Below are 15,212 nucleotides of genomic sequence, written 5' to 3'. Positions count from 1 at the left end.
TAACGTATACTGTGGTTATCTATTGACTCTCTCAAATTCTGACCTTTTCCACAGCTACTGTGGAGAATAGAAAGTTTAAAAGATGTGTCACACCTTCATACTGCCTTCTAGGAAGCTACAGTCATGTTGCACAAATCTATGGTGGGTCCCTAGCAATGGAAGAAAATGTCAATTGCGCAAACAACCTGGGGAGATGTTTTGAGACCAGGATATATAAGGCTCGCTCTTCACACAGAGACGAGGTAAGTCATCATATGATGGCTATACGCTTAGAAATAATAGGCAGAGATAACGAGCAAATTAACAACATCAGAAGTATTTTCATATTTGTATCAGGCATTTGTTTTTAAAGAAAAGGAATTTTAATAGGAAAAAAGCAAATTTTAAAGACATTTTCCCCCTTTAGTCACCTTATCAAATTATAAACTTTTCTCCAGTTTAATGACGATGCAGGTGAGAAAATGTCTGTCTTTAAAAGTGCGTGAGAATCTGATTCAGTAACATTCATTTCTGATTTTCAAGCAGAAGTTTTAATATAAAAATAAAAAATAAAAACCATCTGTATAGGATGAATCTCACACCATACTCCTGAAAACCTTGTAATTAGATGCGTAGGTTGGTCAACACTAGGGCTCAGCAGACCATCAGTCCAATACCTTCTTTCAACTCATAAAGGTCTTGCAAAAGCATATCTGCATTCCCTGTTTGGTACATTTGGACCAAAACCAGCATTCTGGTGCACACTGAGAAATCCAGGGCTGTCGAAAGATCTATTACATCTTTCCACACAGCTCTCCCTCTGTAACATACTATTAAAATCTGCATGCATCTCCGTAAGTTCAAAGTCCCCCATGCATTTGACAAGCAATCACACATAGCCAGATCTGAGCTGCTCTGTAGCAGGTCAGCTCAGACAACTTATTAATTCCTGCAGGCAGCAGTTCAGAGAAGCATGTGGGATGCCCAGCCACAAACCAGATTCTTCACCCGATTCTTCAGGACAGTGGAAATGCTGCATAGCTGATCAGTTGCATGTATTTTTCATTACCTAAGCTAAGCCTGACACATTGTAGCCCATCATTATTCACCTTCCCCAAGGGACTGGCATCTGCCATTCCAAGTCTGAAATGGAGCACCTTTCCGAGGTTGCACCTTATCAAAGGTGCAAGTCACTCCCGGGTACTTGGCCATCGCTGTCTTCTCCCAAATCTTTATCTGAATCACAGGAACAAACACATCCTCCCAAATTCTGACAGATTTGGGAAGCTGAAAGCCTCTCAGAAGATCGGAACATCTTAGCCAAAACACAAATTGGCAGAACTGCTCAAAGGAGTTTGCAGTTTGACTACAATTACTTGGTTTAACATCACAATTATTTCATGACAGTCATAAACGTTAAGCACTCAATCTTTTAGACTCAAATTATGGTAATTTGCTGCTGGTAATTTCTAGTAAACCTGATACTTATCAGAACCATTGAACTAAAGTCTCATAACTATATTAGCATAGGGTTGATAAGATGTTTGCTTCATTGCTGGGCTGAATAAGTTACAGCGAGCTTTAATGTTGAGTTATACACAATAAGCGACTTACACCAGGAAAATTTTATGTTTCACAATACTGTACAATCAGCAGAAAGAAAATCATAACTCAAGTATGATTAAAGATCTCAAATGAGGTTTCTTGAAACTAAATTGCTCTGGCAAATACCTTTCTCGACGTTTATTTTTTTTAAACCCGCGTTAACTCATTCATCACTTACCGAGCTGTTCTGTCATCTTGGCTTCAACACAATGCAAAAAACGGAAGAGACTTTTAAAGAAAAAGTTAAAAATACAGAAGCCTCTCCCAGCTAGCTGTTGCCATACGCGCATTAGGAGCCGGAGCCCCCGCTCCCAAACCCCCACCGACAGCGCTGCAAATCCTCAGCCATGACTAACCCGAGCGAGCAGACCGTTGTAAAATGTTAAAGAACTATAAGTAGAGGGAGAATTTATAGCTCCGTTATGTCACCGCTTCCAGGCGCGCTCGTTATTTTTAAGAAACTTGAATGAAAGCCTCCCCGGGCTCGGCAGCCGAGGGACGCCGCCGGCGGTGCCCGCCCGGAGCGGGGCGCGGAGCAAGCGCCCGCCGAGCCCCCGACCTACCCCGGCCGCCGCGCTGGATGCCGCCGGGAGGGGCGGCAGCTTCTCCCTCTCCTTCTCCCCTTCCTCCTCCTCTTCTTCCTCACCCTCGCCTTCCTCCTCCTCGGCCGCCGGCGGGGCCGCGCTGCCCTGGCCCAGCTCCGCGCCCGGCGGCAGCTCCGCGCCGGGGCCGGGGCCGGGGCCGGGGCCGGGGGGGAGGTCGGCGGCAGCCGTGGCCGTCGGGGGGATCGGCAGCGACATGGCCCCGCTCCCGGCTCCTGTCCCCTCGCCGGCTCCCGGAGCCCGTCCCCTCGGGCCAGCAGCCGCTCCGAGGAGCTCCGCTCCGCTCCGCTCGCGCAGCAGCGGGGCTGCTCCCGGGCGCCCAGACACCCCCGCACGGCGGGGCGGAGCGCGGCCCGGCCGCCCCCGCCGCGGCCCGGCGAGGAGCGGGGTGGGACCGTGCGGGACGGAGCGGTGCGGAGGCGGCCGGCGGCGCCGTCCCCCGCTGCCCCCGCGCCCCGCTCAGCCGCCGCGCCACCTACAGACGGCGGGCAGCGCGAGGGGCGGCCGCCGCCATGTTGTTTATAGGCGCCTCATAGAAACGCGCCTGGCGACCGGGGGCGCCGCGCGGGGGCAGCGGAGGACACGGCTACGGAAACTCCGTAGCGCAGGAAAAGGCGCCGGGCGGGGAGCGCGGGCGGCGGCCGTACGGGAATCGGGGCTGTGCTCCGCGCTCTGCGCAGCCGCCGTGGTGAGGGGGCGAGCCCGGCGCTGCGGCCGCGGGCCTGAGGGGGCTTCGCTCCCTGGGGAGGCTGGTGCAGGACGGCGAGTAAATAAATAGACGAGTAATAAATGATCGATTACGGATAAGGGACATCGGGGTGGGTGCCGGCGTGGCGCTCCGGTTCCTCTTCATCACCTCAGCGGTGGTGTGCGTTACACTCGCAGGCAGGGTTTGGGGTTTGTCACAGTGCCTCGTCACCACATGGTAATGTCATTACAGTTTCAAATCACATTCTTTAATGAGGAAAATAAAGAAGCTAAGTATAAAAAGATTCTCTCCGTGTCTCACTGGCATAGACAGAGCGAAGCCAGGATCCGGCAACGGCAGAAGCTCAGGACGTCTGAGGCATGACCCATTTTCAGAGCCTCAGTGCCATACCCTGGGCTTGCTGAAGCTTTGCTGTTTAAAAAAAAATAAAAAAATAAAAAATCATCTTTAGAAGACATGCTGTCTTGAACTGGTTGTAATACAACATCTAGTGTAGATGTCTAGGGGTACTGACCTACCACTTGACTTGATAAGCAAAGCTATGGGGAGTCCTACATGAGAGGGCTGTCGTGGTTGTGTATACTGAGCAACAAAACATTTAGGTCCTTGAAACCACTAGCTGCCACCTGAAGCTAGCTGCTTTCAGAGCACTCTTAATTTGCCTAGAGACCTCCCCTCCTAGTGCAGGGGTCAAAGGAGTGCAAATAGTTACGTACCAGTAGTTACGTACAAGAAATTTTCAAGATGGTTTCTTGGATAGAGGTAAACCACACAATAGTTTTTCCCCAGCACTGGCATTACACAAGTAGCTCCCGCAGATTGGAGCTGTGGTAAAGATCTCTGTACGATGCATAAAAGCAAGGGCATAATTGGTACTGCAGTGGTAATCTAACACATTGAAAAATGCTTTCCATTTCTGAAGGAACTGGCAGACCTAAAGTTTGTTAGGTTTCATTAAGAAATCCCTTTGTCTCCCTACCAAGTTAAATTTGAAAGCTGTTTTTTCCAAGAAGTTCACTTCTCACTGTGCTTGCCTCCAAGTTGCTCTCAGTGGTTGGCATAAGTAAGTGGCTCACTGCAGTTAAACAAAGCCCCCCAAAACTCACTCATCTTTTTCTTTTCCTTGCTGAGAAATAACATAATGATAGTAATTGCAACAACTTCAGTACAAGCAGCTATACACTCAGTGGTAATCCGCAACTGGAAGTAATTGGCAAAGCGGTTCTGTGGAGCTATGCCAATTGGAAACATGGAAGGGTCTGTTTCCTTAAGCCTGCAGAGAGAAAGAAGCAGAGGGAAATAGAAAGTACACAAATGATTTCATAATGCCTCTTTTTTTTTTTTTTTTTTTCATTTCTATTGAGCTATAAGGGTCTTTTTTTGATAGCTTCAAAAATACTGAAATAGCATTTTAGCAAGATTATTTCACAAAAAGCTAATGCAACACCAGAGCAAGACATCAATTTTTTGCTGTCCATAGAAATATCGAACCTGTTCTACATTAAACCAAAGTGGTCTGTTGAACTAAACTAATTCAGGGGAATATTTTGACCCAGGACAATTAGGAAAATTGGCATAAATCTGTTAAAAATTTTTGTTCCTATTTTTGTAAAAGAGTAAAAGGACCTTATACTGAAGGAGAAATAAATGCATTTTCCTACTTCTAATAAAGGTAGCATATATCTATTGCCTAGGGTTTGTAACTAAAAGTATTTCAATATTATTCATACATCTACAACACAGTCAAAGATGTAACCATCTGGGAAAATGTGCTGGGACAGGCACATCTAAACTGGCTTTAAATTTGCTAGTATGGATGGATGCTAGATGGTTGCAGCAGTGCTGTGTGTAATGAGGCAATGCATGTAACCGTGCAATCATTCATTGCCAAAGTGATAAACAAGGGTAGTGGGCAATGGAGCATTGAGAAAAAAGGATAAAGATTGCCTGTCTTCTAACAGGCAATATTACTGTGTTCCCTCCTTTATCCTTACAAGGACCCTTTCCTTGATTCTTTTAATCACTTTGAGCAACTTAAAAGTCTTAAATCACATGTTGCCAGCTACTTCACATTATTTTGGGGGGAGTCAGGAAACGGTAAGGTTCAATCACAAGCTGTTCCTCATGCCAAGTACATTCTGCCTGGGCCTACACATTCACACTGGTTCCTGGATGAGTTTTGCAGCCTGCACTGGACCCCACGCTGGCATGCCCCGCTGCTGGCTCAGATAAGCGTACATAAAGCACAGTAACACCCCTGAGTGACTATGGCAGTACATGTCCCTGAACATATTTTCTTGTACTTAAGGGAAAACAGTCCAACCTTAGCAGGGTGCTGGTCCGATCAAGCAGGAGGAGACCTTGACAATTTATTTTAGAATTATTCACAAACATATTCCTTCTATCCAAAGAGTTTGAGTCGTCAGGAAGGGGAAAAAGTCAACTGCACATCTCTGCACAATGACGTGGCCAGGCACAGACCGGCACAGGAATGACAGATGGAAACTAACTAACTGCTAACATTTGTTCACAAACGATTAGTAAATGCTTACAAGTAATAGATACACTCGCAGAGACTGGCATTTGGGAATGATGCGCGCACACACACAAAAGGCTTAATTTCCTGGCTAGTATTTTCATGACAAATAATTGAGTGTACCTGGTCACATGTTCCTCTGCAGTTAGAAGTCAGAATGCAACCATAGCCAAATTCAGCCCTGGTTTAACACAGGAACAGTAGGGGTGGTTTTAGCCCTTAATGGTTATTATTATTAATGATTAATGATAATTATAATAATTAATGATTATAATAATTAACGGGGGGTGGGGGCAGGGCTTGTCTAGTTTTGGCTGGCCCTCAAATGCTTTACTAGTGTTTGCAGGAATGTCAGAGATCCTTGATGCAAGCCGACATAGCTGACATGTCAGGAATTGAAGTGGCCTTTGTCCTTTAGAAAAGATAGGCTGAATTTTTGTTTGGTTGCTGATACACTCTTGTCACACAGCTATTCTGTCCTTCTTTCTTATTGAGCAGTACTTTTTCTTCCTCATCATACTCTGAATATCTTACACACTTCCTAGTACAAAAATATTTGGACCTTCAGCAGATGTGTGCTTTATGAGATGGACCCTGAGTGGGCACAAGGGGAAGCACAGGATGGCTGAAACATTGAAAGGGGAAGCAAAAGCTGGAGACAACCCATTTCCTCTCTATGGGAGTAGGAGAGAGATAAATGGTTGGGAGTTTTCCAACACAACAGGTTTTCGGCAAAACATTTCAGTTTCAACAGAAAGACCTGATTCATTGAAATAGAAATGTTTTACAAAAAAGCATCTTTTTCAGTGACCTTTTAACAGAACTCAGGCAGGATGCCACTGAAACCCACCCGTTACTCTGCCGACTCAGTTGGAGGCCTCACCATACGTGCCATGTGAATCATGTCAAAATCAGAGACCACACGACTTCTGAACTCCCGAGCTGCTCTACCCTCCCATGCCACCTGCCCACATCACCTTCTAGGCAAGATGGAAGTCCATGTCTGCCCACAAGTCATACCTGGTCCAAGACATCCTCAGGGTTCATAAGGATGATCCCAGTCTTGCCTGACCTCCCTTGTTGGCAGCTGTCCTTTTCCCTTGAAGTTGGACTAAGGCGTAAATTTTTGAAATTTTGTCCTACGGAATCCAAATGATTGTAAATCCATCTGCCATTGTTGACAAGCTAGTCGATTCGTGGTTAGTATTCTTGCTGGGAAGAGGAATTTATGTCAAGCTTGAGCTTGTCTTAGTCTACCTTTTCATCCCTGGATCAGGTGCCTTTACCTGTAAGGCAGAAAAGCTCCCTCTTTTCCAGGGGCACATGCACAAGGTGCACTCAAGCTCTCCTCAGCTAAGTCTGCATAATTTCCCGTACGATGAACATTAGATGTACTGATCTAAGGTCTCGCTTACCTTTTGTCTATTCTCCTCTGTTCAGATTTTTTTTAAAGAGTTTACAAACATTTAGGAAAGTGGTGCAGAGACCTCCTCAGCTAATTCATCTGAGGCACTTAATGCAAATTACTGAGGTGTTGTTTTGACTCATCAGATACTCAGTTATACCTTTCTCTTTTGTAAATGGTAAAGTTTTGGTTGAAGATGCATCATCCGACGGGATACATCCTTCTTGTGCTTGCCTAGTACACAGAAAGAAAAGCTAATACGCAGTTCTGCCTTTTCAGCCTCATTACATTTGCATTTCAGGTTCCTCGTCATCACTGGCTGGTGCAATACAGTATTTGTACCAGCAAACTGTAAAAGGCTTGTGGTCACTGGTGCCTAGGCAACAGCTGATTTTTTAGGTCAGTGATTAACCCTTTTTTTTTGTCTACTGGAGCAAGCTGAATATTAAATTACCCCTTGCCAGGGAACAGGACCTTTGGGTTGAAAGAAATCATTGGCCTATATTTTTAGAAACACAGTGGATATTTTAGTGATGTCCAGAGTTAGGTTATCTGTGATAACTCACTGGATGCAAACGCTAGGAGAGACTACTAGAGAAAAATTCACCAGGCGAAGAGAGTGAACTTAGAAACTACACGACTTTTATTAGGGTTTCTCTTTTTCTCTCCTGAAAAGTGGTGTTAGTTAGGAATGGCTTTTGTCCTGACTATATTTTAATCACCATATTCAATCTTTAAACTTCAGTCTTCAGTTAACTTCACTTGAAATCTTATGAGACATAGCAGTAGGATAATCTTCCCCCAGGGACTGCAAGGGACAAAAGCCGAGGCTAGGAGATACCATCTGTCTTTGTCATGTCCAACCTGGAAATTATTTTTAAATGGTATAGAGGCAGATACTAGACACAGGATTTTAGCCTGTTTCTATTCAAACATGAAATAGTAATAATAATAAAGTATACCATGCTAAAGAGGAGATGGTCTGAGGCAGTATGTAATTTTTAATTCAGAAAGTTGCTTGTCTACCTTTGTCATCATACGACTCATAAAATTAAAAAATACTAATTAGAATTAAGATTGCTGTTCAGTGTGGCTTTGCAGACCTTTGTATACTTCCTGGGCTATGTGACCAGCCTGATCTGCTTTAAAAAAGTGAACGTCCATGAACTGAAGCAATAGTGGGAGGTAAAAGGTAAATCATTTCAATCTGCTTGTCCTCTCTGCTTCTGAGGCTGAGCAGAAAGGAGCAGAGCCGGGAGAAGGTCGGCGGAGGCCGAGGCTGCAGCTGCCTCCAGCATCTAGCCCAGGCTGCAGACCAGGGCTCGCAGTGAGCACAGAGAAATGTTCGGGTTTTGAGCCTCGAAAATAAGAAGTGTGGGATCAGGCTAGGTACGCAGTTCTTTGCACATCTTGGAAGCTGTTAGGGCAGATGACAGGGCTACAGTTCACCTCGTAGGGTGATTTACTGTGGCAGGACTAAGAGCTGGGTGCTTGAAGGCTGCTGAGCATTTCATACCTTTAATGCATTATCTGGTGTTCCCTCTGTAATGTCGGAATGTGACCGGCTTCGTCGTGTTTCCTATTTCTTTTTAAAGACAATAACTAACTTTTATAAATGGAAGTCCAAGCAACTTGCAGTGGCCTTGAATCTTGCAGGGAAGAAGGGACGGGCAGCCCCAGAACATTGACTAAAATCAGAGGGGTGGGTCAGATACTGCCCCCACCCTCAGAAAGGCACAGTTCTTGCTGGTGAATCTGCCTTGCGTTTCAGGCTGCTCTGTAAAGTAAACCAGCCCTGCTCGTTTTCTGTTGCTACAAGCCTCCGGGAACCCAAAGCGTAGGGGGGCCTCTGCTGCCGGATGCTGGTAGGGCTGTCGCTGCAGTGGAGCAAGCCCTGAGGATGTTTCTCCCCAGATCCTGCTCCTCACACGCAGCTGCAGGCAGGTGTGGATCCACCTGCAGCTGTGCCTTACAGCCGCCTGCGGGACACGTCCTCGGGCAGCGCAGGACTCTGGCACCAGCAGCTCCCTGTTCTCTGACTAACTTCTTTCACAGAAATACTCATCTTCAGCCAAAACTTGCTCCATCCTAAACAGCCTCTATTCCAGTAAACCTCCTTTTCAAACTTAAAGCACAAAGTCCCATCGGTGTGTGTGGAACAAAAGGAGTGATGCTAACACAACTAAATATAATGGCAACTGAGTTTACTTACTAAATGAACAAATAATGCTGTTTTGCTTCTGTGGTTTTCAATCATCATGTTCAGAGGAAATGTTCACCCAGTGGTTAATAATCATGCTTTCTGCCCTTGCCCCATACAGAATTCCTCTATAAAAGAAATAGAATTCCTCTATAAAAGAAGTGGTGTTTAACTTGAGTGGTAGAAACTTTGTAAAAGCAAAGCATTGTTCTAGATAATAGCACTGCTGTATATGACCTCTTCCCGAGTAGTTCTCTTTTAAGAAATGTTTCCTATTTGTACTTTACCCGCACTTACTCTCCTTAAAATAAATAAATAAATAAATAAAGCTTACAACATTGCTCACAAAGATCTTCCCCTCTGCATAACCTTGTAGACCCTCACTGGGTCTGTAGACCCACGCTATGCGGAGTCCCCAAGACACAAAGCAAAGGAGTGAAGAATCCTAGCATTAAACACTTCTCGTGTGTAGATAAGAGATACTGAAACTAACAGCTATACCAGGTCCCTCTATAAATTATTACTAGTCTTGAAACTCAAAACTCTCTTCCAAAAATAAACCTGAAGGCTTTTTTTCTTGAGAGTGGCTTCATCTCACAGTGTCATTGGCCAGTGCCGGTGTGTGAGCAGAGCATCACTTCCCTTTTCCGTCTGGGTGATGGAAGGGGCTCATCCCGTTCCTCCACCTTGCACTCTCTGACCTCTCTGGAAGAAGTGAGCAGAGGGGAGGTGTTGCGGAGCTTCCTGTAGACCTCTGACCCGTGGAAGAGGCAGATAGCAAGATGGGTGCAGATCTGCCCTGTGCTGTGAAGCACAGAGGGGTGAGGAAGTGGCTGTGCATATAGCACCATCTCCCGTATTTTCAGCTGATACTGCAGAATGCACTGTTACTGAGTACAGAGGTGTCTGATTTACTGGAGATCACAGCAGGAGTACAGACTCCTTCCCAAAACAGTGCTGCCAAGTTATAATGTCATTTGTATTCAGCTAAGTCGTTCTATTTATAATAACCTTTCAGATGACCCAGTCATATACTTGGTGCAGCACTTCTAAAGAAGGTGATTACTTTCTGTCTTTCCAGCGTATGAGGTAGTGTACTATATAAATACTGCAGCTTAACTACCGTCTATATAGAATGTCAGTTAGGATCAGGTAGTGTTTATAAACTCTGGATTTTTCACAGTTTTTATCCAGGACTTTTCAAATTTGCATCAGGCTGAAACTTGGCATGTAAGCTGTCAGCACAGATGCTAATTTTATTCCAAAAAGTGTGTTAAAGCTATTAAAGGTGTCAAATGGCTTATTTATGCAGTAGTTGCAGATGTCTTAGTTTTTTGGCTCTTTTAACTATATAAAAGCTTACTGTATCACCTTCCTCCCTCCCTCCATTCTCTAACCCTACAGCCCTGATCAGTGAGGAATAAGACAGGTAATAGCACTGTAGTAATAACCCAAGGGCAGTGTCCCTTGACAAAATTTGTTAGTAACACTCATTTGTGGTGAAATAGAACTATCCTTGTGTATTCACCATAAGGGAAAAAAAAAAAAAAGACAAAACACCTGAAGTGACTACAAAATACCAAAAGTGATGACATATTGCTGACAAAATCCTCAGCACCATGGAGGGCCTCTAATGCTCCCATGTAGGCAAGGAAGAGCCTCCTCTGAGTGATTGCTGCAGGGCACTGCTCTACATCCACAATCACATTTACTGAGTATTAAAGTCCAAGGCATCACAGTTAAGAAAACAGATCTATGCCAACAAATGTTACGTTCAGTGATCTACAACACTGTTTGAATGGCCAAAAACTGCCCCTCACATAATAAACCAAACATATAACCACAGGTAAAGCAAATTGCTCCATTTCGCACAGGTAAAAAAATGTCTTCTGCCGCATTCTGAAGTTATCAAATCTGAGTTCTAGTAGGCTAGCAAATGAAACCAGGAGGTTATAAAATACAGGACAGGGTGCCCTGCCGACAGTGGCAGAAGAGGGCAGGTCAGTGTAAACATGTTGTACACCCTGCTCGCTTTCTTTTCTGAGCACCTTGGAAGACAGGAGGGGAGAGAGAACACAGCTAACGAGGTCCCATCTGGTCAGGGACCTGCCTCAAGCACAAGTTTCCATTCGTAACAAATGCAGGCAATACACACATGATTATTTGCAAACATGTTTAAATGTAAATCGAAAGTGCCCCCTATTATGATGTGTAGGTTTTAATTAATTTTCTAGATTTTAAGAATACTTACAGGATACAAAGATTTTGATGAGGCTTCAGTTCAACTTACTCATTTAATATGATCTTAAATTCATAAGTATATTTTTTTCCAGTGAGCAATTTACTCTTGTTAGAAGCACTTCTGCCAATACAAGGTAATGTGCATGATTACTTCTTTATTCTGTCCCTTTTGGGAGGAACACTCCATCTGTTTGTTAAACAAAGAGAATTTACCAAAATGGTTAGACAAATATATATTTTTGAAATTTAGATTCTTTAGTTCCACTGAATTTAACTAGCCACAAATATGAATCAAGGCCAGTCACAAGATTATAAATTTGGAGCATTTGCTCATACATAATGCAATATTCTCACTACTCTTTCTTTTTCCTCTGAAAAATGACAGAATTTCAACATTCATTGGCTATTCCTCTTTACAGAGCTATTCATCAATACCTTTTCCTGTAAGAATTACTCTATATTATGTTCAGGTGCATCAGAATAATAAGTAACAACACCATATCAAGCTCTACTCAGTGGCCAAGATTTAGCAATGCACACCTACGGTAATCATGACATGCAAACATTTCTGTCCTTCCTGTAAGAACAAAGCAATGCAAAGAACCTGAGTTAATTTCTTTGGGTTTCAGACAGCTGTGGATGAGAACTAATTTATGGTCAGGTTTTGAAATCATGCCAGCAGGAGCTTGCTTTTCAAACCAATGCTCCAGTATACTGTTAGGAAGGTCACATATCTCATGTCATCATTTGATGGGAACCTTGTCAGGAGGTCTCCTCCCCTCCTGCTACAGCTGTCCTTGTGAAATAGCAAACAATTTCTGGTCATTATGTACTCCGTGAATTATTTCTTTAAAAGCTTATTTACAGAAAACTCAGGGATCCACTTTCTTAACACTACAGCCCTAGAGGTTGAGCCAAATCATGTCTGTTAAAAAAAACAAACAAACAACAAAAAAAAACCTCAGTGTACAAATCTGAGTGGTTTTTAACAATTTCAAAACGATAAATTAATTTTACAATTAAAAAAAATAAAAAGAAAATAAAAATCAAGCCTACAAGGGATTCTTCTTTATAAATCCTTTGCTTTTGAAAAGATAAAAGAAAAATTAAAGATTGCAATTTTTTTCCCTTTTTCCTAACATGAGAACTTTCTAGCTCCCAAGAATTTCTTCCGTACCTGTCTTCAAGTGAGACTAATATAAGTTGAGGTTTTCCTTTGTAAGTTATTCATGCTGCTGATAGACAGCAGAGGCTGTCTGTTCACGAATGCTTTCAGGTAACACAAACCAGCTCTGCTGTTGAAAGAAGCTGTCCACCTTCCCCACCTTCTAGCTACTTGCTGTCTTCCCACCGCTTCCCTTCCCTTGTGTTTCCAGAGATGGTTTTTGTGGTCACCTGGAGAGCTGACTGTGCTGTAACCAGGGGAAAACCAAAGAAAGTTGGCAGATCATTCATGAAATACATCCCGGTGCTGGGAAGGCCAGCAACAGGGCTGGGCACAGCGGTTCTGCTGTGCAGGTCAAGCATCAGCCCCAAGGCAGGCGTTCACCCCATTGATGTAGGTGTTGTACAGGAAAAGACATTAAAATTGACCTGGGGGGGACACTCAAACAGGGACCCCCTCAACTGGGATTTGGACTCCAAATTCACTTCTGGTGCCCAGCTGCCTGCAGCGCAGGACAGGAATGCTCACATAGGTAGCATATTGTGAGAACTGCCAAAAAAAAAGGTACAGTCAATATTTTTTGCTTGTGGTGTGATTTGACACATGACATAGCACAGCAAGCTTCCAGGACAAAGAACGCGATCCGAGTAGGTATCTGATATAATTAAGGCTGTATGACTTAAGTACCAGCTCATGGCAGCAGTCTGAAGTGTTTCCGTTGGACTGAGATACAACATTGTGGTTTTGCTTCCCATCTAGGGAATTGCAATATGTGCTAAAAATACTGTTGAGCACATGGAAATACAGAGTGTTATCACATGTGGAGGGGGAGAGGGAATGTCAGTCCCAGTAGAAGCACCCACTGAAGAGGGACAATTTAGCAATGAACGTTTTAAGGTGAGCCTTTTTGTGTTGCCAGCAAGGTAAGCTGGGATTAGGTTGCCATTCTTTATCCCTCCCTCTCCTTTGTCCCTCACAGGATGAGACACAATCTGTTTGGAAGCGAGTCATAAGTAAATAAAACATATAAAGGTAAGCACGTGCACCATATCAAGTCTCAGTTTTCTGCCATACATTTTACTTCTGTAACAACTGAGGATATTGTTTTCCTCCCTTTGTTTTTTCACATGAAAAGACTTTTATTATTTAGCTGTATATAAAGTCACTCATCTCTGGAGAAACATGGAAGGGGATGCTTGATATGCCAGGATTGCAGTGACTACTGCTCTCCTCCAGCCCGTGATGTGCCCTGGCTCTGCTATCCCAACTCTGGGTGGCACACAATGACTGTGATTTAAGAGAGCAGCCAGAAAAGAAGGGTTGTTCTGACAACCTTTTTAGAAAAACTATCCATGACCCTTTTTGAAATGCTGATTACAGAGAGCAGCAGCCGCTGAATTATTTGAATTGGTACATTCAGGTTCTACAGTAATATAATCAGAAGAGAGGGAGCAGAGAAATTTATACGCAGAGTTACTTGTGAAGGACGATAAGGTAATAAACAAAATGTTCTAGATAAATAACAAATTAACCAATGTGATTAGATTTCAGCCTTAGAGAGGTATAGAACCAATTCCTGCCCATTTTACTCATATAAATAGTTTCATTAAGAGCAATCTGCTTCTTAGTAAATTGCCAGTTATAATAAAAACAATTAAACTTATTGCTTTACTTCTTTATTGTTCTTCATTTTAATAATTCTAGTCATAACCATTAAAACTTGTGCTTTTACGCTCCCGTGTTGCAAAATACACTTCAAGCTACCCTGCTAAACCCCTCAGTATCCCGGTTCTGTAGGACCGTGAGTTTGGCATCCACAGAAGAGGCAGAGCACAAGTAAATACATCCAGAACAGGTGCACGAGAGGGATGATGCAACCGTCTATTCCCTCTGCCCGCAGGAGTAACACAGCCCTGCAGAGCCGTAAGGGTGGATCCAGAAGGTGGGACTCAAGTGAATTCCATGCCAAAATGTTGACAGCATCTGATGCATGTGAGAGGTATGCTGAGCGCCCAGAACTGCCTGTCCTGCTGAACATAATACTGTGCAGACACCAGTGGGGGTAGATTTGAACACAGTAATCATTTATTTGGCATAAAAAGAAGACTTATAAATGTATCTGAAAGGTGCATTCCCAAAAGCAACAGTCCAAACCCACATAACAATAAAGGTTTTGTAACCTTAATAATGAATTTGGAGAAGTTAGTCTCCCTTTTCTTATACCATGAATAGCAATATTAGTTAAGTACTAAGTGCTTTTTTTTTTATATTACCTTATTTTTTGTCACATTTTTATGTTTACAACGGCTTTTTATGCTCCACAGAGCAAGAGGTGGCTATGTATGTATTGGTTAAGAGCAATGAGTTTTCTTTAGAAGAGATGCTTTCCTTTCTTTTCCTATTTAAATCTACTCAGGTGAGTAGCTAGCTTAAAAATCATGATCTTTAATCTGCGTGTGTACAACACTTACAAAAACCTGAGAAGATGAGTTGGCAGAATTTCCTATGTTGTTGTGGGTAACACATCATCCCTAAACAACAGCGTATTTAGGAAGTAGCTGGAAGTATTTCCTTCTGCCTCTGAGAGGTGACAATCCAGAAGCCTCTTTTGTGCCCCTTCTTCTCAGCAGCGTTGCTGAGAAGGTGACTGGCTCTGTCAGCAGAGCAACAGCTCTGGAGGGAAAGATTTCACTTTACTGCCCCTACAGATGAAAAGGCAAAAACAAGGTAAAATGACGTTAACTTGGATTTTTATCCATGTTTCCAAGTG

At 43.5% G+C, this 15,212-nt stretch overlaps 1 protein-coding gene across 1 annotated transcript in view; it reads right to left on the bottom strand.

Annotated features, from left to right (window-relative positions):
* Nucleotides 1–3,591, bottom strand: part of HECTD2 (HECT domain E3 ubiquitin protein ligase 2) — a 34,673-nt gene extending 31,082 nt beyond the window's left edge. The window contains exon 1 of the mRNA XM_083844415.1: nt 2,148–3,591. Coding sequence (XP_083700541.1) covers nt 2,148–2,384 — 237 coding nt within the window. The 5' untranslated portion in view covers nt 2,385–3,591. The remainder of the gene's footprint in view (nt 1–2,147) is intronic.
* Between the last annotated feature and the right edge of the window lie 11,621 nt (nt 3,592–15,212).

The sequence above is a fragment of the Anser anser genome, assembly GCF_964211835.1.
Source record: "Anser anser genome assembly, chromosome: 7".
NCBI lineage: Eukaryota > Metazoa > Chordata > Aves > Anseriformes > Anatidae > Anser > Anser anser.
This window is presented reverse-complemented; position numbering and strand designations above follow the sequence as displayed.